At 49.8% G+C, this 22,752-nt stretch overlaps 1 protein-coding gene across 1 annotated transcript in view; it reads left to right on the top strand.

Moving 5' to 3' along the window:
• Nav2 (neuron navigator 2) overlaps window positions 1-22,752 on the top strand; it is a 347,498-nt gene that overhangs the window by 102,351 nt on the left and 222,395 nt on the right. The window contains 1 exon segment of the mRNA XM_013122863.3: window positions 12,340-12,457. Coding sequence (XP_012978317.2) covers window positions 12,340-12,457 — 118 coding nt within the window.

Here is a 22,752-nt window from a genome sequence, read left to right as displayed (position 1 = left end):
TGGGAGAGCAGAGTGTTAGGGCACGGTGTGTGTGGATTAACTGGGGTGTGGAGGTTGCAGACTTTGGCAACCTGGCTTTTCTTTCTTTCCTTTCCAAAGGCAGGGTTTCAAAACTGTTGGAGTTGCTGTGCACGCCCACCTGTAGCTTGTTTGTGTTGCCAACATACAATGCCGCCATTGTGTGGCTCTGGGGCTGTTCCCAGGCCCAGCCCCGGCGTCCTCTGCACAGGGTCCCAAGTCAGCCTGGCCCCACAGAATGGGAGAACAAGGGGGGACTTTATCCCTGAGCTTGCCGTGCACCCCAAGGTTCCATGTGTTGTATTGGCATATTTATTTTGTTCTCCTAACACTGTTGTGAAATTCTGCTTGCTTGATCCCTTGGTGACATGGGAAAGTGTCAGCGGCCCTGGGCAGGTGGGTCTGTCAGTACCCAATGACAGGTGTCCAGCCCCCTTCCCAGGGACGGGTGGTGCTGGGATGGCCATTGTGTAACCATCCCCTCTCAACAGCTTTTCCCACGCTGCCTGACACGTGACCCTCTGCGGCTTGCCGGTGGTCTGGTGTGCGCCCCTCCCAAATGCTGCTGTGCCTATAGGTACCACAGCCGCTGCTGCCCACTCTCTTTTGCACTGGGAGAATCCTTGACTTCTGTAACTAGTAGTTTTTCTCGTTGGTGCAACTAAGAAATACCCAACAAAAAAGCCACTTGAAAGTAGGGTCCCTTGGCCCGTGTCTTCATGGGGACTCATGGCTGTGGGAGTGAGAGCGGCTGGTCACATTGCACCCACGGCCAGGGAGCAGAGGAAGATGGATGTGGGTGCCTAGCTTGCCTTCTCCTTCCCCCTTTTCTTTTTGTCTTTTTTTTTTTTTTTTTTTTTAACGAGACAGGGTTTCTCTGTATTGTTTTGGAGGCTGTCGATCCAGCCTGGCCTCGAACTCACAGAGATCCGCCTGCCTCTGCCTCTTGAGTGCTGGGATTAAAGGTGTGTGCCACCAGTGCCCGGCTCCTTCCCCCTTTTCATTCAGTCCAAAATCCCAGTCCATAGGATGGTGTTGCCCACACTCAGGGTGAATCTTTCTTCCTTAGTTAATTCCCTCTGGAAAGACCTTCAGAGGTGTGTCTACTAGGTGACTCCAAATCAGTTGAGTTGACAATAAAGGTTCACTGTCTCAAGCCCCTAGTGTGTCAGCTTGGGGAGAGGTGATACCTTCCTCCAAGGCAGGATGAGAACAAAGGATCCCTTGCTTGCCAAGTGTCCATATGGTGTGTCACCCACCTCCTTCTTAGACGCTATGCTCACAGAGAGGAGCACAGCCAGCCTCTGCTAGGAAACAGGAACCAATAAATGTTCTCACGACCTCACCGTAACACAAATAAGGAGTCAGCCCATTTTACTGGTGAGAAAACTGAGGTTCAGTTGGCGTAATTAATTACCTTATGGAGGATCACCCTGCTAGGAAGTCATTGGGGTGTGTTTGAAACCTGGTGACCTGACTCTAGAAGACATTTTCAGTTAGCTTGTCTTTGGGAGTCAGGGAAGCTCCCCGCACAGGTTTAGGGGCTCAGGAAATGTTGGCTCAGTGCACCAAGGCACACGCGCAGCTCTAGGAGGTCAGGCCCAGCTTTGGGGGACAGACCAGAGTCACCAGTAACAAACCGCCACGCCACTCCAATGCTTCGCTCTAAGTGTTTACATGCAGGTCCCTTGGGAGGTGAGGCATTTGTGGTGGTGGGTGGGTATCGCTGCAGGTGAGAAGGGAGGGAGCCAGTGGATGGTCCCCCATGCCTGCTGCCTTCACCTGAGGCCACACGGGAGTCCATACCCGAGCTACTTGCTGACTGTATTCAGAGTGCACTCCAGGGGCAGAGGCCGGCGGTAGGGTATACCTGTGCTCAAGATGGGGGTGGAGGGTACAGAGGACCCAGTCACATCTCGGTCTTCTGCAGCCCAGCTTTGTGGTAAGGTCCCCTGGAAATCAGCACAAAGATCTCCCCATCTACGTGTTTTCCTTGAGGCTAAGTCATGTCAAGACATTGAATAATTTCTGCTCTCTCTCTCTCTCTCTCTCTCTCTCTCTCTCTCTCTCTCTCTCTCTCTCTCTCTCTCTCGATAGGCCACTATATAGCCCAGGCTAGCCTCAAATTGTCTTCCTGCTTCTGCCTCCCCACGTCTGGGGTGCTGGGCTTCTGCCTACCAGGCTGCTAGCCATGCATGGTATTCAAAGACTATCAGTCTCTAAAGGAGAGACCATCTGACTTAGCGGGTCCTAGGGGCATCCCTGGGTACGTCACAACCGCCTTGTGTTCAGGGTGATGCCCCTGGGTGGCCAAGAAAAGGGGGAAGGTATGGCAACTAAAAGCAGGCTCTGTTAACAGTTCTCAGTGTAACCTCTTTGGGAAGATTGCCAGTTGAGTAGCAAAAAACATCTGAGGCTCTGAAAAGAGTGGCCTCTTTCTGTCACCATAAATGACGTTTCCTCTCCCAGCTCAGTGTCTAACTTGAGTATCCACAGCAGCTTTGCATTTGGTACTGTGTGGCGGACACTGAGACTGTCTTAGCTGGTTGCACATGTGGTCTCCTCTTGTGTCTAAAGCACCTGTGTGGCAGCCGCACCATGAGGGACACTGAGGCCCACAGGGGAGGAGATCCACCAAAGGACCCACAGCTGGGAAGGCTGAGCACAGCTCAACCTAGTCCACACGTGCACCCGAGGCTGCAAGGTTCCCTTTGAGAGCCTGGAGTGATGTGACAGTCCCCGAGATGGGGTGGAGGCTGGGGGTCAGGGTGCTCTGAGGACCCTGGGCTGAAGAGAACAGTAGTAAACACCCTAGGAGCAGAGCTGGTGTTCTGGCCCAGACCACTGTGCTGCCGTGCATCCCCAAATAGAAGGTCTTGCTTCTCTGTGTTCAGCCTCTCTTTTTGCCAGGCAATGCAGAAATGCGTGTGCCACCCTCATCCTGGGAAACAAATGCAGAAATGCCTGTGCCACCCTCATCCCGGGCAACAAATGCGCATTTTTATCCCCTTTAAGCTGGCATCCTCCAAGGAAGCAACTGACCTTGCTATAGTCAAAACCAGTGAGAACACCCCCATCAGCTGGTACGGCATCATTTTTGTAGCACTGGGTAATTAGAGCTGAGACATTTAACTGCACAGTGCTCAGGCAAAAGAAGGATGATATCTTGATGGCATGACCAAAGTCTTGGCTCAAAGCCAGATGGTAGCATCTCCTCTACGGTGAGCACACGGGAAGCAGCCGTAGATGCTAAGTGACTGCTTTATCCGATGACCAATCTCAGCGTTGGTGGTTCCTTCCAAGCCACCTCTTACCCTGGTTGCCCAGGGATGACTCTCTGGGTACCCTGCCTTCTGTCTGAAGCCCCAGCCTGTATTTCTAGCCTGCACTCTATGCCTCCGTTCTAGCTCTGGTGCAGTTTTTTTCCCCTGTGGGATTCCGCATTACAGAATGGCCTCCTCTTGTTAGAGATCTAATGATTTGCAGTCCAAACTTGGAGACATTATTGTCCCCCTCTTGGTTCAGCACAGTGTCCGCGTCTTCTGGTAATCAGATCCTTTACTTCCACCGATTGTCAGAAACCTCCCTCACTGGGTTTCAACTCCAATGACAGAGGCTGATGTGGAGCCAGAGGCAAGTGAACTTGGCCCTCTGGAATTCCGCCAGGGTCTGTAGCAAGCCTCCATTTGCTGCCTGGGCCTTCCTCCCCCCCTCCTTCCCCCCATTTACTTTGACAACAGCTTCTCTAGGACAATCACCTGCGCACACAGAAGCTTTGGGAAAGCACACAGAAGAGGGGTTGGGGAAAGGGGGGTCAGAGACGTGGAGGAGTGGTGCCTGCCCGGGCACCAATATGACACTGTCCTGGGCTGTTTTACCTTGGACTGGTTTGGTGATTTGAAATCCAATTGGTGATGGTGATTTTGCTCTTTCTTTCCCACTAAAATTGTGCTATATTGAAAACTTATACCCCCCACTTGGGGCCAAACAAGATCATTGAGGGTCTACACATAGCAGCAATAGCCTCCAAGTCCCCATAATTTGAGAGAATGAGAGCCTTGGAGATAAGGCTTGACAACTTCCAAACACTTTATTTTTTTAAATTTTATTCCTTTGTTTTTTCGAGACAGAGTTTCTCTGTATTGTCTTGGAGGCTGTCCTGGAACTCACTCTGTAGACCAGGCTGGCCTCGAACTCACAGGGATCCGCCTGCCTCTGCCTCCCAAGTGTTGGGATTAAAGGCATGCGTCACCAATACCCAGTGTTCCAAACACTTTAAACTACTGTTGCAGAGTTGCTGAAGCAGGGATGACTAGTTAGGGGCTCTACTACTGTGACTAAACACCTTTACCAAAAAGTAAGTTGGGGAGGAAAGAGCAGAAACCCGGAGGCAGGAACTAATACAGAAGCCGTGGGGGAGGGAGGATGCTGCTTACAGGCTTGCTCCCCATGGCTTGTCCAACCTGCTTTCTTATAGAACCCAGGACCACCAGCCCAGGGATGGCACCACCCACAATGCTGGCCTACCCACATCAATCGCTAATAAAGGAAATGCTCTCCAAGCTTGCCTGCCTACAGACAGATCTTGTAGAGACCTTTTTCAATTGAGGTTCTCTCCACTCAGATGACTCTAGTGACATAAAAGACTAGTCAGCACAGAGAGCCTTGGAAGCCTGTGTGACTTGTGTGGCTGACTCTGAGACACCAAGCAAAGGAAATGGAGCTGAGTTTATGGCCTTTAAAAATAAATCTTTAACAATAAGTCTGAGTGGTTCCTGTCTTCCAAAGTCAAGAGCTAGGGATGGAAGAGGAAGGGAAATTTCACATTATCGAAGATCCGTGTTAGATTGCCCCGTGGTTGTTGAGTGGAATAGCTAATTTTCCTGCTCCGCTAGTCAAGGTTCTCCAGAGAAACAGAACTGATAGAATAAATGAAGGAGAACTCCACACAGTGGGGACCCGGACCCCGGATTAGGCACAAACCGCACCCAAACACCTGTTTTCACAGGGAAGAAAAGTTAAAGAGACAGCAGCAAACCACCTTGCAGTTGTCATTTTTTTAGGGGGGGAAGGGGAGCAGTTGTGTCAGAATGGACTAGGATGCAGTGGGGAAGGGGAAGGGGCATTTGTCCTAGAGGGGCAAAGGGCCGCCTCTGGACAGAGAGGAGACAGATGTGGCCCATGGGCAAATGGAGGTTTATAAAGGTAAAGGGGAAACCCTGTGTTAGGATGGGGTGTTTAATTTTCATTGGGCGTGTTAATTAGGTGAGCCTTTGTTGGATGGCTTTTGACTGCTGGACTTTAATACTTGGATTGCTGGACTTTGGTAGTCAGTCTCAGGGAGAGGAAGTGACCAAATAAGGGAATAGACTTTGGTGGCTAGATTAGGAGCATAATGGTTCTTAGCAAGGCAGAGGGAATGGGAGAGAAGGGCAAGGCCTGCCAGAGCCACATGCTTGAGTGAGCTAGTGTACCTTTAATGAGTGTATCCCATCTCATCCCCTCCCCTCCCATCCATCCATCCATCCATCCATCCATCCATCCATCCATCTATCTTGTCTGTCTGTCTATCTATCATCTATTTTATCTATCTATCATCTGTCTTATCTATCTATCACCCATCTGTCTGTCTGTCTATCTATCTTTCTTATACACACACACACACACACACACACACACACACAGAATTTATTAGAGTGACTTACAGGGTATGACTCAACTATTCCAACAATGGATGTCTCCTGGTAGAAAGTCCAGGAGCCCAGCAGTTGTTTAGTCCAGGAGGAAGGATGTCTCAGCTGGTCTTCAGTATATGCTGGGATCCCCCCAAAACATGAAATAGGCCCTAATGCCAATGAAGGAATGAATTTGCCAGTGAGAGTGAGGACAAGCAGGCAAAGATCAAACACTTCCTTCTTCTATGTCCTTTATATAGGCTGTCACCAGAAGGTGTGGCCCAGATCAAAAGTGGACCTTCTCACCTCAAAAGATTCAGATTTGGAGTGGGACTTCCCACTTCAAGTGATTCAGTCAAGGAAAATCCTTCTCAGGTATACCCAGCTACTTAGATTTTAGTTAATTCCAGATGTAGTCAAGTTGACAACCAAAAATGACTTTTATATCCACTCTCATCTCTTTAAAAAAACATTTTTTAATGTACCTGTGTGTTTCGCCTACATGTATATATGTGCACTATCTGCATGCTGTGCCTGCAGAGGCCAAAAGTGGGGGCTGGATTCCCTGGAACTGGAGTTGGGTAGCAGATGGTTGTAAGTCACTGTGTAAGTGCTGGGAATTGAATGCCCCCTTCCCTACCCCATCCTCTGGAAGAGCAGCCGGTGCTCTTAACCTCTGAGCCGTCTTTCCAGCCCCCTTACCTCTTTTTAATTTGTAAAGAAATTCTGGTGTGAAGACTCACCGAGAGCCCATATCCTTAGTTGTCATGGATAATCATTTCCCAAGACCTTCTTTTTCTCATTCCAGTCAGCTTGACCCAGCAAGCACATAATGGCCTCCTGCTATGTGCCAACTTCTCGGAGAGGCTCTGCCAGACATGCGAAGATGGGCCAGATATGGTGGTTGCCCACATCTGGTGCTGGGAGCTTGAGGGATGGATCAGGAAACTCAGAATGATTTCATGGACCGGCAGGCCTTGGAGTTGAGCCAGGGAGCCCCCAAGTGGGGCAAGCAGCAGCAGTGTGGAGACGGGAGAGCTGATGAGCTTTCCTGGGGTAGATCGTAGTGATTGCCGCCGAGTGCCTGCTCCGTGCTGGCGTGTCAGCAAGCTTGCTCTTGGGAGCGACAGACTGGCAGACTATTAGGAAGAGTCAGATGCAAATATTTGAGGTTTTATGGGCCAAAGATCGCTGTCACAACTGCTCAGCCTTGCCTGAGAGGCATGAAGGCAGCCAGAGACCACATAAAGGATGTGGCTGTGTCCCATGAACTTTACTAACAGAAACAGGTGCCCAGCTGGCATTAGTCCGGGCCATGACTTGCCAGTACCACCTTACAATGTATTTGATATCGTCCCCATTTTATGGGCGATGAACCTGAGTGCCATGGTTTGAAGGAGAATGGTCCCGTAGGCTCGTATGTTTGAATGCATGGCCCCTAGTTGCAATAAACTTTTGGGAAGGATTAGGAGCTGTGGCCTTGTTGGAGGGGGATGTGTCACTGTGGGTGGGCTTTGAGGTTCCAGAAGTTCATGCCAAGTCTAGTCTCTGCCTCTGACCTGTAGATCAGATGTAAGCTCTTGGCTACTGCTCCTGTGCCATACCCGCCGGTAGCGAGCCTGTGCTCCTGCCATACCCGCCGGTAGCGAGCCTATGGTTACAGCTGCTCGCGGTTTCGGCGCTACAACACTTTACAAGGATCTGAGCAAAGGGTAAGGATGTAAATGAAGACAAAGACAGCAGCTCATTCTTGCAAGGAGAACCGGTTTATTTTAACAAGAGTGGAGCCTTATATACCAGTGGCAGGCATGGTGGAAAACCACCAAGATCAGAAGCCTACTTCCCAGGGGTGGGCCAAAAACAGAATTAGCATTTAGACAATAAGGATGGACAGAAAACAGGAACTTGCATGCAGGCCTTACTGGGAGGAAGGAACAAGAAGTGTTTTGCTGGAAGCTCCTAAGTTACCAGCGGGTCAACAGACCCCCCGTGGGGGAAGGGCACAATGCCCGCTTGCCCCTCATCGTGATGGTCAAGGGCTCACCTTCTCAAATCGTAAGAAAGCCTCCAGCTAAATGCCTGCTTCTGTAAGTTACACTGGTCATGATGGTGTCTCTTCACAGCAATAGGAAAGCAATTAAGACATCAAGGAAAGCAAGACTAGTAGACATTAACTTGCCCTGGGCCAGGGGCAACTTGGTCAGACCCATGTTGTGCTTTTCCGCATTCGCTGCTCCCCCCAGGCCCTTTGGAGGGTTGAGGGCATTCTGGGAAGAGTGGGCCTATGAAATGGCTTGAGCAGTGATGTGGGAAGTTTGCTGGGAAGTGGGGAAGCAGGCAGCAGGGGACACGGCACAGCACTGTGAGGTCTGCCAGGGAGCCTGGAGGTCCCGGAGAGTTTCTTGTTTGGTTTTCCAGCGCCGAGGATCACACCCAGGGCTTTACACAGGTGGGCAAGCACTCTGCCACCGAATCTTGCTTTCTTTTCTTTTCCCCCTTTTTGACTCCGGGGCTCACCATACAGCTTGTGCTGGTTCGCTTTTGTTGTTGTTGTGATGCCGCACAAGTAATTGAGAAAGTGCTTCTATCAAAGTGACCTATAAGCATGTTTGCGGGACATACTCCTGACTCATGATTGATGGTGGGGGCGGGCCTAGTCCATCCGGAGCAGTGCTCCCCGGGCAGGAAGTAAGAAAGCTAAGCAGGCCATATGAACATCGTCTCCATGGTCTCTGCTTCAGTTCTGCCTCCAGGTTCCTGCCCTGGCTTCCCTGATGATGGACTGTGACCTACAAACTTAAAAAAAACCCTTGTCTCCCCAAGTTGCTTGTGGCCAGTGTTATCACAGGAACAGACTACAATACTGGCCTTGAACTTGCTGTGTAGCCCAGGCTAACCTAGGAATTCTGGGCTTATATGAGCAGCAAGAATTCTTATTTTGGAGTAGAGAGTGTCATTTTTGCTCACCTTCTCCATTCAAAGGTTCTGCGTATCTGATATCTGCATTGCCTCTCTGTGACTCTACCCTGTGTGTGCAAGCATGCATGCATGCATGTGTGCACGCACGGATGTCTATACACTCCTGGAAGGAAGGTGGCTTGACCCTGGCTTCCAGCTAGAGTGTGTGGACTCGCATAAAGGCTTGCCTGCTTTGAAGAGCTTGAGCCACCTAGGGAGGGACAGAGGTGGGCTACTTACTCACCAGAGTCCTGACTGAGTTCTGCTTCCCACTCAGCTGAGTCCTTGGGCTCATGGCTTTACATCTCTGTATTTTAAAGTTGTCCCTCCCACATGGCCTGTGGGAGGCCTCTGCCTTTTGAGAGATTCTTGTAGTCATTGATCTTGGCTGGCAAATGTGCCTATCGGCCTTCCACCTCTGTGACGAAACACCTGAGAAAAGTCAACATAGAAGAAGGAAGGTTTATCTTGGATGTAGTTCAAGGTTTCAGTTATGGTAAATAAATTGAAACTCAGAAAGGTTGGGTGACTTGCTCGGTAGGTGACTTACTCAATGGCATTCAGAATAGGAAGGCAAAAAGCCGGCCTTGGGGATTATCTTGTTTTTAAATTTGGATTCCTTCAATGAAAATAGAGGAAGGAGCCTGTAGGGTATCCTTGGGGATGAATGACTTAACATAGACTTTATTCAGAGAAGCAATGTTGAAGAATGTGTAGGTGAGGCTAGTTAGTACAACTCAGTGTGGACTCCTCTCCTGACTCTGTCATATACGATGACCCCAATAAACTATTTTACCTTTCTACAGTTTTCACCACTGACAATGGCTACCACAATCGTGTCTACACCACAGAAGGCAGACTATAGAGGACTGGATGAATTCACATATGTAGCACAGTTAGGGGAGGCTTCAAGTGTAGCAGGCAGGCACTGCATTGTCTTGGCTGAGACTTGTTACGGTCCAATTTTGGAATAAGAACTTGTCTTCATCTGGGTATTATGGTGTACACCTTTAATCCTAGCACTCGAGAGACAGAGGCAGGCAGATCTCTTCGATGTCAAGGCTAGCCTGCTCTACAGAGTGAGTTCCAGGACAGCCAGGGCTATGTAGAGAGGCCCCCATCTCAAAACAAAAACTCACCTCTAAATGCAGTTATTGATTCAGTCCTCACCATAGCCAGGAAGCACAGTTCGGGTCTCATCACACAGATTAAAGAAAAAGCTTATCAGATGCTTTGGTGGCTCCCTGTGGTCAGCCAGGTAGCCAGCCATCCGTCCACCCCGGGCTGTTGAGGCACTCTGTGTTGTTGTACTAACTTGTGGCGCTTCACTGAACTAGAAAGACCCGGTCTCTTCCTGCCTCCATGACTGGGACTGGAACCCAGGTCTGTCTCCTTTCCTTTTCACGTTTTTCTTCATCTCTCGCTCTGAATAATTTCATTTATTAACTGTTCAGATTTCAGTTTTCACATTTTAACTGCCACTACGGTATTTTGGTTTCTCCACTTTCTTTATTGAATGGAAGTACATGACTTATAGGAGTCAGAGATGAGCCTGGGAATGTAGCTCGATTGGTCGAGTGCTTGCCTAACATCTGTGAAGCCCTGGTTTGCTCCCAAGAACCGTATAACAGCATGTGTGGTGATGCACTCTTGGCCGTCTTGCCACGGAGCAGGAGGATTAGAAGTTCAAGGTCATCCTTGTCTACATAGACAGCCTTTGCTGTCTAAGACCTCACTTGAAACGAAACGAAAACCAAGAAACTGAAAGGTCTCTCTCTTTACCAGCTCTCTGTGATCTTGGGGAGGAGTCAGACAAGGATGTAAGAGCTGGTACCCAAGATGTTAAATAGAAGGCTCCCGTGCACCTCTGGTCTCCATAATGGAAGCTGGAGTATCTATCGAGTGGTAGAGGAAGAAATGGCTTCTTTTACCTCTAAACCAGAATGTTCAGTCTTGTCACCTCTTGGGGCAAGGGTCTCACCGTCCTGGAGTTGAGCGGCTGGAGATGCTGCCTAGTCGCAAAGGCTGTACCCCAGTTTTCCCTGGAGGCCTTAGGAACAGCACTCCCAACTAAGTGAGACTTCCTCCATAGGTCAAGGCTGGAGGGCAGAGGCCAGGACAGTTGAGGTTCTACTCTGTAAGCTTTTCGAGTTCTTGGTTAGGCCCACCTGTGGAGGGAGAAGGCATCAGAAGGCCTGGATGTGAACCTGTTGCTTCTGACCAATTGGGAAGGTGTTGTGCTTTCTTTTGGGCAGTCATTCATGTCACCGAGAAAAGTGGGGGACCCGCAAGAGCCTGTATGTCCATCTCCACCCCACATTCCCATACAAGCTCAGAAATAGACATAGCTCTCTGAATCGCTGGGGAAATCTATCCTGACTCGGGGTGAGTTTTCTTTGCTTCCCTACCTAGAAGAAAATGTCTCTTTGCTCTGATGAGTCTGTGACATGGAAGCGTAGGTGTTGAGCTCCCTCAGGGGATCTGCTCTCCCATGGGCCGCCTAGCTTTTGCCTCCTGGGCCACTGTGCACACTGATGTACGTAAAGATGCTGTAGAGCACTCCCCTGAGCGTAACAGCCATCCTCCTCTTCAGCAACCCGGGACAACTCACAGGGGCCCTACACGATCAGCTCTGTTGCTTGCTGACATCGCCCATAGACCGAGGGGGAAGAGGGTGTCTTTGGACCCCCTACTGAGGTTCTGGCTGCTCCCCATCTTATACCTCCTGGTCAGTTGTATATGATTCTGTCATGATTGCCTGTGACTCCCTGGTCCAGGGAGGTGCTAAAGCGTATAATCTGCAGAAAGTTAACCGAAGGAGAGATGGCATCTTTACAGCTATGGGGAGGTGGTCACCATACTGAGATGAGCCGTATCATAGTTGTGACTGCTTTGAGGTCACAGTGCTCTGTAAGTAAGCCCAACAAATTCACTGGTTCTCCAAGTTAGACATTGGTACACCCATATACTTTTGTAGCTGATCCTTTATAAAGTTTGACATTTATCCCCCCAGGGAAAGAAGTCCCACAGCAGGTATTGGAGTTGGCTGGGTTTTATTTGCAGAATCCTGACAATAGACATGGTGGCTGGCTGGCTTTTAATTAGCCTAGTTAAATCTTCAATGATGGTGAGGCCGTAGTTAGTTCCACTTACGCGCGCGTGGTGGCAGGACTCTGTCTTTCCCTCTTGGCTGCTTTACAACGGAGCCAGGCTCCTGAGAACTCTGCTCACTCAACAGTCCTCCTTGCCCGAAAATGGCCCGCTCAAAGATGCGCATCGGGTGGTAACCTCCCCACATGTTTTCTCCATAAAGTGAAAAAGATGAGACGGGACGGGAGCGGCCCCACTTGAGTTCAGAGCTGCAGTGTCTCAGAGCCGTCTGGAGCAAACTGCTAGTTCCTTGTCCCCTGGCCTATTCAGGTCTCTGCATGTTTTGATGCTCTCTTTAGCTTTTCCCCAGGCCCGGACACGGCTTTCTCAATAGACAGGACTGTTGCCATTAGCTGAATGCCTCGCCTGGACAATGCACTGAATGTCAATGGCTCTGGCGGCTCTGGAGTGTGCTAGCTCCGCAGTGCCAGCAGGACAGTGACTGTGGTACCCACCCTAGCATGGGTCCAGCGGTTGCCTCTAACCCTGCAGCAGGCTCTGCCCAGATTCCTGAAGTTGCCTGTGTGCTTTTTTGCAGATCTACACCGATTGGGCCAATCATTACCTCGCCAAATCTGGACACAAACGCCTCATCAAGGACCTCCAGCAAGATGTGACCGATGGCGTGCTCCTGGCCCAGATCATCCAGGTTGTAGGTAAGTTCATATTTCCCTTTGCGGGCTGGTGGGTTACAGCAGAGCCAGTCCAGAAAGGTCCAGAGGGCTGAGGAAATGGGAACCCTGACATGTCTGCCCCGCATGTTGACCATTCCCTTGATTTTCTTTCCATTCTGATTGTGTGGAACCCAGCTTGCTGTTTCTGTTAAAACTCAGCAGGGCTGGGAGTATAGCTCGCTTGGTAGAATGCTCAAATTGGCATGCAAGCCCCAGGTTCCATCCCTAGCACTGCATAAACCCAGTGTGGTGATATATGCCAGTATGCCAGTCTGGTGATCTATCACATAGAGGCGGGGTCAGACTTTACAGGCCGATTCTTGGTTACATAGTAAATTTGAGACCAACCGGTGCTTTCCAAAGAAGAAAAAACATACGGGATGGCCTTGATTTTCACAGGGGAAGCAACGCCCAGGGTCGGAGGGGGAAGCTGGGCGTGTGAAGGGGGCACTCTACCTGCCTTTTGCCTTGTGTCTGATTCTCTTTCTTCAACTCACACGTTCCTTTTTGGAAAACGTTGGGCACACTTCAAAAAGCAAAAGAAAATACAGGGCTGTTTAGTCCTGCCAACCTTAACTGGGGCTGAGAAACCAAAGACTAAAGCTCAAGAGATGGTTGGTGGTCTCTGGTTTTAATAGCAGGGCAACGGAGGTTGAGCCATGGGTTGGATGTTCTTGGACCTGAGCTGGGAGGGGCGGGCATATCAGTGAGTGGGTCTGCAGCCCTGCCTGAGTCAGAGATGTGGCAGTCCGTTAGGAAGCTTTATCTGGTTAACGGTCACCATCATCAGCTGTGGCAAGCCACTCGTGCCGGAGAAGACGGTACACGGAGAGGATGGAGCGCCAGTGCCTCTGGCTATTAGGAAAAAGCTGTTTTCCCTTCAGCTGTAGGAAGTGAGTGGGCTTCGGGGTTGCAGCTGAGCTAAAGTTCTGCAGGGAGACCCATGGAAACACAGGCAGGGGGCCTTGGCTGAAAGTGGGGGCTACCGCTGACAGAGAAAGAGGGTCCCCTCTGTCCCTAGCATTAGTTTCTGAGATTGGCTACTCCCCCTCCCCAAAGTCGCTGGACTACTTTTTCTCTTACTGTTTATAGCCAATCCTCAACAAAGGCAGCCATTAAAACAACTTGCATTAGCTGGAGGCGATGGATCACACCTTTAATCCCAGTGTTCTGGAGGCAGAGGCAGGCAGACCTGTGAGCTTGCGTTTGGTCTACAAGAGTGAGTTCCAGGACACCCAGGGCTACACAGAGAAACCCTGTCTTGGAAAAAAAAAAACAATCAATCAAACAGACAAACAAAAATCCGTATCTTGATGTCTCACAGCTTCCAGGCATCACCTAGGCCAGGCTGCCGGTCACAGTACGTTCAGGGCCACACCCTCACACAGGGACTCGCTGGAGAAGGGTTTGTTTTCATGCTTACTTGGATTACTGTGGGAACTCATTTCCTTGGGACTGGAGAACTCTGGGTCCTGGCTTCTTGCTGACTACCAGCTGGGGATCACGGTCACCTCCTAACAGTGTTCTTTAACTTCCTGCCACACCGGAATCTCACTCCTCCCGAGTCGGCAAGGGAGCCAGTCTCTGGAGCAATTGTCCCTGCGGGATGGACTGTCTTCCATTATGTTGGAGTTACAGGTCCTGCTCACACTCAGGGAGAGGGCTGTACCAAGTGTAGATACCACTGCATTGCATCTCGGGAGGACACCTGAACTTGGTTGCAATCCCTCCTCTTCCTCCTGCTCTCCGTTATTACACACACACACTCTTCACTTTTTTTTTTTTTTTTTTTTTTTGGTTTTTCGAGACAGGGTTTCTCTGTGTTGTTTTGGAGACTGTCCTGGAACCCACTCTGTAGACCAGGGTGGTCTCGAACTCACAGAGATCCGCCTGCCTCTGCCTCCCGAGTGTTGGGATTAAAGGCGTGCGTCACCAACGCCCGGCCACACACACATTCTTTAGGACAACTTTTCTCATATAGACTCCTCCGTCTCTAGGAAGTAGGTAATAGATTTCCCATTTTGCTGATGGGGGAATGGAGGCTCCGTTGGGCTGAGGCGCCTGTGGGGAGACTGTTTCCCTGCTACAGCCACTGCCCTCACTTTAGTTCCAGGACCATTTATTGAGCACCTCAAAGCCTCCCTGGGGATGGAGATGGAAGTCCGGGGCTCGCGTCATTGGGAGCTCTGGTACCTCCTGGTCTGCATCTTTGTTGGTTACCTGTATCTGACCTGGGGTTTGAGGTCAGCTGCCACCTGGCCTCCTTCAGTATATCTAGGGGTGGTGATGCTGTGTGATTCTGCTGGAGACAGAACAATACGGGGGCGGGGGTCTCTTTCTCTGCCTTAGTCCTTAGCTCACAGCTGTGGGACCTCACTCTACTGCTGCTGCCTCTGTTCCTGCCCCCCTCCCTGTTGTTTTGGTGTATACGCTTGTCAGGATTGGGAGTGTGTGTGCGCATGGGTACACTTGTCAGCATCGGGAGTGTAAGCGTGTGTGTGGGGTAGGTATACATGTGTATGTACATGCGCATTTGTGGAGGCCAGAGGTCGATGCAGGGTACCTTACTTAATCACTTTCCACCTTTATTTACTCTCCTTGATTTATTTTATTAGTTTTATGGTGTGTGTGTGCATTTGTATATTTAGAAGAGGGCACTGGAGTTACAAGCAGTTATAAGTCAGCTGACAGGATTCTGGGACCCAAAGTCAGGTCTTCTGTAAGAGCAGCAAGCACTCTTAACCACGGAGACGTCCCTCTTGCCCTTTCCACCTCTGGTGTGTGCTGTTGTGGGGTTTTTGTTTATTTGTTGTTGTTTTGTTGTTGAGACAGGGTCATTAATTCAGCTAGACCGGCTGGCCGATGAACTTCGGGTACCCATCTTTCCCCGCCTCTCCAGCACAGGGTGTAGGTATACATCCACTATGTCTAGCTTTTTACGTGGGTTCTGGGGGTCTGAACTCTGGTTCTCATGTTTGCCCAGCAAGTACTTCACTGACTCAACCATCTTCCTAGCTGTTTCTCTGACTTGAAAGTGGGTCAGCCACCTTTGTTTTCTGTTCTTTATGGATGTTTCATGAAACGCAAGTTAGAGATCAAATAAGAAATAAGTGAAATTGATGTGCTCTGGGATAGCACTCAGTAGCAGCTGTCTAGAACAGTAGGTGAAGGAAAGATGATGTTGAGTGTCGGAGTCAATTAGTCATGCCTACCACAGGAACAGTAGGTGAAGGAAAGATGATGTTGAGTGTCGGAGTCGATTAGTCATGCCTACCACAGGCTGAAAACAAGTAGGATGCCTACTGTCAGTTCGCTAAAAACATGAAGGTGAGCATTCAGTTTTATCATTGCTCAGGAGCATTGGATGCCTCCCCGAGTCTAGTCAGAGAAATGGCTCATTTGGAACTAAACTGTTGACCTGTGACTCCGGAGGCTCAGGTTAGTACCGACACAGTTTCTCATATCCAAAGACTTGGGTTCACATGTGTTTTGGATTTCAGATTTTTGGACTTTGATATATTTCTGCGTACATGTGATATGTCGGGAATGTTTTATGTCTAAGCAAGACATCTTAGGTTTCACAAGTGCTTTCTATACATAGCTTGAAGATGGCTTTATTCAGTGTTTTAGATAATTTTGCATGTGAAACAAAAGGTTAATGGCGTGGCGCTTTCTACATGAAGCATCAGGTTGGTGCTTGAAAAGTTCCAGCTTCTGGAGCAGTTTGGATCTCAGGTTCTCAAATGAAGGATGCTCGCCATGTAACAGCAGCCTTTGGGGCAGCTCAGGCTCCGGAAGACGACATCTCTAGGTGTGGGGCTTCCCGAGGAAGGCCAGGCACACTGCTGTTTCTCTGACTGCTCCATGCCGGGGTTCACGTCCGTGCCCTGCAAATGCACAGAGGTCCACGAGAAGGAACTGGGAAGGCAGCACATTTCACCAGTGTCAGCAACTCTTAGAGCACAGGTGGTCTCGCGCTTTCCTGTTGCTATGATAAACACTTGGCGAAGGCTACTGAAAGGAGAAGCAGGTTATTTTGGCTTACAGTTGCAGAAAGATACAGTCCATCATGTCAAGGTGGGTGTGGTGGCAGGAGCAGGAGGCTGGCTGCTCACACTGCATCCATATTTGGCAAGAAAAGGAGGACAGAAATCAGTCTTAGACTAAAGCTCAAGTCCCTCCCCCCAGGATCCCACTTCCTCCTACCAAGCTCCACCTCCTAAGAGTTCTGCAACCTTCCCTAACAATGCACCAGCTGGGGACCAAGTGGTCAAACACATGAGCCTGTGGGAAACTTTCTATGTTTTGTGTGGTGAGACAGAGTCTTACTATGTAGTGCTGTCTGACCTGGAACTCATTGTAGACCAGGCTGGCCTGAAACTCACTGAGATTCCCCCCCTGCCTCTGCTTCCAGGGCGCTAGAATTAAAAGTATGCTACCACAGGCTAGCATTCCATTTGTAAACTACACCATTATCCAATGGTGGCTCTCCCGATGGGAGAGGAGCAACACTTTCTGATCTTGGTGTGGACTGTCCAGTATTCCTCCTCTTGAATTCTGAACTGAGTGTTCCCCCTTATATATTCATTGTGAGAAAATAGAGTGTATTTGTATGTGGACACCAATGTGCAGATGTATATCCACGGTGGTTTTCCAGAACTAGAGTCCCACTGGCCACACTTGTAATGTACTGGACTTCCGTGGCTACCCTTGGGCTGGGGTAATCCTACTCATGCTCTGGAGTCCAGCCACAAGAGGGACTGCCGTCATTCCACCCACTGTGGTCTCGGGCCTTGTCCTCCCTAGATCTGGGGCTGGCACATTGCAAGGTTCAGGAAAAGCTGAGAGGAAGGGGTGGTGAGAGGCTGTCCAGAGCCTCTCTTACCCTGCTCATGAAGGCTTTGTCCTTGAGGTTAAATCATCCCACACCAGCCCACCTCCACACAGAGCCACAGTGGAAATTAAACATCTGCCTCCGGATTTGGTGACTGCGGGGACACATGTGTTCACACAGCAGTCCTTTCACTGAGCAGAGTCTCTCCTTAGTGTTTCTTAACGACCAGTTCTGGTCTCCAGGGCTGCCAGTAACAGTCAAACGGGGGGGGGGGGGCGGGGTGTTGGAATGAATTGCTGCTACTAGTTAGTGGATTGCAACAAAGGAGTAAAATATGGACTATAGTGATAATAAGTAGGAAATTTTAAAATAAGCCCAGCAGTGAAGAGGAGGGAGCTGGACTCTCCGGGAGAATGCTGTCACTGATAAACGCTGCGACATCTTCCCGATGAGTCCTCAGTGTGGACTACAGCTGGGGAAGGCTTGGAGGCATCTGTCTCCTCCATGGCGCCCAGGTTTTATTTTATGTGGGACATGTAAGCAGAGGCAGCACACAGGAGGAACTCTAGGCTGTGGAGGGGGTTATCAGCCCACATCATAGCCCTACGATCAGGATCGCAGCCCTGGTAAGGGGTAGATGGGAGTCCTGGCTTCTGATACAGTACCCTAGGAAGAACAGGGCATACCTTACTCCAGTTATGTCCCAGTTTGAGATGGAGCATGTGAAACTAATCATAGACAAGAAATCATAGACAAAACCAAATTGTGGAACATTCTGTTAAAAAAAAAAAGAAATACTAAAACAGCTCTAGCCTGTGTTTCTCAAAAGTATCAACGCCTTGAAAGACAAAGGGAGGAACGATGCCAAGAAGAAGGAGACCAAGGAGGCGCGACAGTGAAATCGGCTGTGTGGGCTGTGTGGTCTCTGCCTGCAGCCCCCGAAGGGGGATAAAATGCCCTCTCAGACATTTTTTTACTCAGTTGACAAAATTGGAGTACTGGCATTGTATCAATGCTAAATTTTCTGAGTTTTATAATTATACCATGGAAGGTGATATCCATGTTCTTTGGAAAATCCATACCAAAGCACAAGGGGCTCCAGATGTGATCTGTGTTGCTTACTCTAAAGTGATTCAAGCCAGGTGTGTCAGGACCCCTGTGGAGTCCCAGACACACGGCAGGCTAAGGTGGGAAGGGTTGGCTGAGCCCAGGAGTTCTAGACCGCCCGAGCATCAGAACAAGAGTGGCAATAGTAATAATCAGAATAAAGTAAGATTTGGGGTTTTTGGGGGGGTGGTCAAGGCAGGGTTTCTCTGTGACTTTAGATGCTGTCCTGGAACTAGCTCTTGTAGACCAGGCTGGTCTCGAACTCACAGAGATCCGCCTGCCTCTGCCTCCCAGTGCTGGGATAAAGGCGAGTACCACCAACGCCGGGCTAGTAAGATTTGTTTTTTTTGTTTGTTTGTTTTTGTTTTAATATTCCTGTGTGGAAGAAAGAAACGAAGCTAGGAGGAGGGAGAGAAAATGAACGTCAACCTTGGTGCGGTTGTGGAGGGCAGCAAGAATCAGGCGCAGTACCAGGCGGTGGTGGCCACACCCTTAATCCCAACATTCCAGCAGCAGAGACAGGTGGGTCTCGGAGTTTGAGGCCAGCCTGGTCTACAGAGCGAAACGCAGAGAAACCCTGTCTCAAAGAAACCAAAAAGAAAAAAAAGAAAGAGTCAGGGAAGGCAGTCCTGGAGGAGGAGCCTATGATGAAAGCTGGGGGTGGAGAAACAGGGTCAACAGGGCGGCATCAGGCAGGTACCCCAGGTGGGGCACAGGCTTGAGAACCAGCTCACCACCCAAGGGCATTAGATGCGTGACTTCAAGAGGAACCGTCACACTTTCTTGCCATGCCACCCAGTCTTTTACCTGTCCCAGGCGCCCCCTCCACACCCCGTTCTAAAGGAGAGGCTGTCCCAGGCGACCCTTGCTTCCTCGGGTGGGTGCTGTTGAGGACCTGGCTTGGGGCCGCAGAGGGGTGGGTCTCTGTGCTCAGAGTCTTGCTGGTGTGAGCTCCTGTGTGCTGGCCTGTCTGTAACATGCCATGCCCGGCTACTGGGAATGGCCAGGAAAAGCTGCTTTGTGAGTTGATTGAAAAATGTGGGCGCCCTCCACCTGTTTACTCTGCTGTCACTCTGGGGAGACCCAGAGAGACCTGGAGGGAGGGAAAACAGAAGAGTGAGGAAAGGATGGATGGGGTGAAGATTAGGAAGGGCATGAAGTGGGGACCCGCCCCTTAGAAACAGGGAGGGCTAAAAGGCTCTCACTTCTCACCCTGTCTGGGATGCCTTCTCTATCGTGTTCCCAAACCTTGTCCCACATGGCTTGTGGGTCCTGGAACCCTGGCTAGGGCCATCAAGGGAATGAAGAAAGGACAGATCCACGCAAAGGGAGGCTAAGGTCTGGTTGTGGGGTTTGCGCTTGGATAGAGGACACTTGCAGCAAGCCCCGGAATCTACTTACTAGGTATAGCATGGGAGCTGATAGTGAGTTTGGGCAGGCAGGCTCTGTATGTAAGATGTCTCAGGCTGTCCACATCCCAGAGGATGACACAAGGTAAATCATTTATAAACACTCACACTTGGACCCCTGAGGAAAGCTTGGCCATCCCTCTTGAGCCTCACTTGGGTTAGGCTTTGCCACGTCCGTGGAACTGAGGCACTGGAGCCCTTGACATGGCTGGCTACCCTGCACTTGACTCACTCATGGCTTCCTCTACCACAGATGTTCAAGACAATGTATGGGACTGCACCCCTCTGTCAATGACCTGCTGTGTAAACCATTTGTGTCCTTCCCTGTTGCCTGGGCTGTCAGTAGCCAGGGATGTTCAGAACATCAGTTCACAAGCGATTAAAACACACTTTGAAAAGGTACAGAAAGGCACACAGTTTGGTGCCACTGTCTTTACTGAAGGGGTATGTGTTGACACTTTCCAGTCACAAACTTGTCACCCTGTGTGTGAATGTCTTGAACATGCTGCGATAGATAATTACCATAGGTTTTTAGAGATGCTCGTCAAATCGTGGCTGAGCACTCTGCAGGCAAATGCGTGCTTTTTGATGATATTCTTTGGGGCTCCAGCCAAAGGCCCCCCTGCCCTAAGTTAATGAGTTTGGCTCTGAAGGGCCAGCAGAATCACTGCTGCTCCTAACACTGTAAGTATTTATGGCAACCATAGAAATATTTGGGAATTTAAGTAAAGAAGTATTTAAATTACATAAAAAAATTGAAACTAGGTAGCCCAAGACCTAACCTTGCTCTTTTAAGAGTTTGGATTAGCCATCTGACTTACATCTGTGTGGACTCTCTGAGTGCCGAGAAGTAGGCTACCCCCCCCCCCCCGTGGGTTTATTTTCACCGTGGTGAATGGCAGTATTAGGTCATAGGAGCTGTGATGTTTGAATTCACAGAAGGGATGAGTACATTTATGTGACAGACTGCCAGTGAGAATTAGAGGAGTCGTTAGACCATGTAACAGGATCCTTACCACTCCCCAAGTGACTCCTCAGCACCCCAGCTGCCCACCCTGCTCTGTAATGGGGAAGCAGCAGCATTGGTCCTGATTAGAACCCAGCGGAGGGGACACTGACTGATCAGGTGCCTTTATCAGGACAGTGATTCACAACTTGGGCTATTTGGAGCCTGCAGTAGAGATAACTTCCTTGGCTGTCAGTTCCCCGGGACCACATTCTAACATCCGTAAGTTGACGGTCAGCCTCCCTTCTTGCCCTAATTTCCCACGAGCGAAGGAATGCCATCTGTTGAGAGTATTCGGTTGTTTTCCTACCTTCAGTATGTCCATCTGTATTTACCAACAAAGGGGCAGCTGCCTCAAAAGCAGCAGCAAAGCCTTGCTTCCCTGGGATGTTCTGAATACCCATTTCTTCATTCCATTTGACAAATATTTATTGAATGACTACTATGCTAGGCACTGCCCTAAGCCCCGGGATTGTTGGAAGAAACAAGGCAGGCAGAAATCTCTGGTCTTACAGGGTTTAAGTGGCAGCAATCTGTTCTAGATACTTGTGTTTTCTCACAAACTAAAGAGCCAATGTCGTTGTGCTCCCTGAGCAGCTCCTTCCCTTTCTGTCTTCACCCACTAGTGATTGAACCCAGTGCCTAGTGCATGCCAAGCTAGTCCTCTAGTGCTGAGCCACGTGCCAGCCAACCGGGCACTGCCAATCTTCTTTCCTTGGTATTCCTTTGGTCTTAAGGCTTTGGAAAACTCTTTTCTCTGTGTCCTGACACTAAGCAGAGTTGAAAATCTTCAGCTCCATCTCTGGATATTGAGATTCCCCTGGAGGGCCACCAGTCTGCACATCTAATCGTTTTGGCATGCATGAATCAAGCAAAGTGTATATTAACCAGGCTGGCTCATGCCTCTAGCTTGCTTTCCATCTTTGAGAATTCTCTCTCAAGGTAGCATAACCTGAGCTGCTGGAGGGCTAGTATTCTGAAGGCTCTGATGCCGTTATCCTTTCTAGATGGATTTCAGTCTTTCCTCTCCGTGGAAGTTATAGCCATTATAGTCACAATAGTCTGATGAGAAATTTGAGGCAGTGGGGGAGGGATTTGCAGAGCTCTGAGACAATGTGAGATGTAGCCTTGGCATGTCTGCCAGGCTCCCAAAGCCTAAGTTGGGGAGACAAGAAGCGGAGGGGGTGGGTATTTCATGTGAGATCAGTAGGATTGGGTCAGGCCAGCGCTAAGTGCTGGAGAACAGACACCCCAGTGCACATTGCCCTCCAGTGACATGGGGGGTCGGGGCTTAGGCCACAGGGATGGGGCCTTATCCAATATGGAGCTCTAACTGAGTTTCTGAGCCTACCTGACATGGGGGTCATCAAAATAAGACTGCATCATGAAAGTAACGATACACAAAGCACCTACTATGTGTGAGGCACTGTGCTGTTCTACCAGTATGCTTCCATCACAGTTTCATTGCTCCTCTTGAAGTAGGTGGTACAGCTTCTGTACACAGAGAAGTGGCCCAGAGAGGCTGAGCAACATGGCTGCGGAACTTAGAGCTGATGCAAACACGCCGCATTAGTAGCTTCCTCCTGCTGCTCTACTTGACCGCCTCTCCACAGGCACCCTGGTTGTATTTCCTAGGAATTCATGCTTCCATGTGGTAAATAGGAAGTTAGATATTCCTTCCTCGTTAGTACATTCCTGCTCACTCAGTGCACTGTCTTTCACTCCTCCCAGTAGTAAGGTGCTCAGACTTCAAGCATGTGTGACCCTGATTTGCTATGCAGTCTTGGTCAAGGTGTATCGGGGTCTTACTCTCCATCTCCTCATTTGCCTCCGCCGCATAAAGTCAGGACAGCCAAAAGCAACATTGGCTCTCCTGGTTACAGCTGCTCTGAGAAGCTTTCGTTGGCTTCTGTCCCCACCT

Source organism: Mesocricetus auratus, unplaced genomic scaffold, assembly GCF_017639785.1.
Source record: "Mesocricetus auratus isolate SY011 unplaced genomic scaffold, BCM_Maur_2.0 Super-Scaffold_100030, whole genome shotgun sequence".
NCBI classification, from domain to species: Eukaryota; Metazoa; Chordata; class Mammalia; order Rodentia; family Cricetidae; genus Mesocricetus; species Mesocricetus auratus.
The sequence above is the reverse complement of the archived record's forward strand: the minus strand, read 5'-3'. Positions and strand labels throughout refer to the sequence as shown.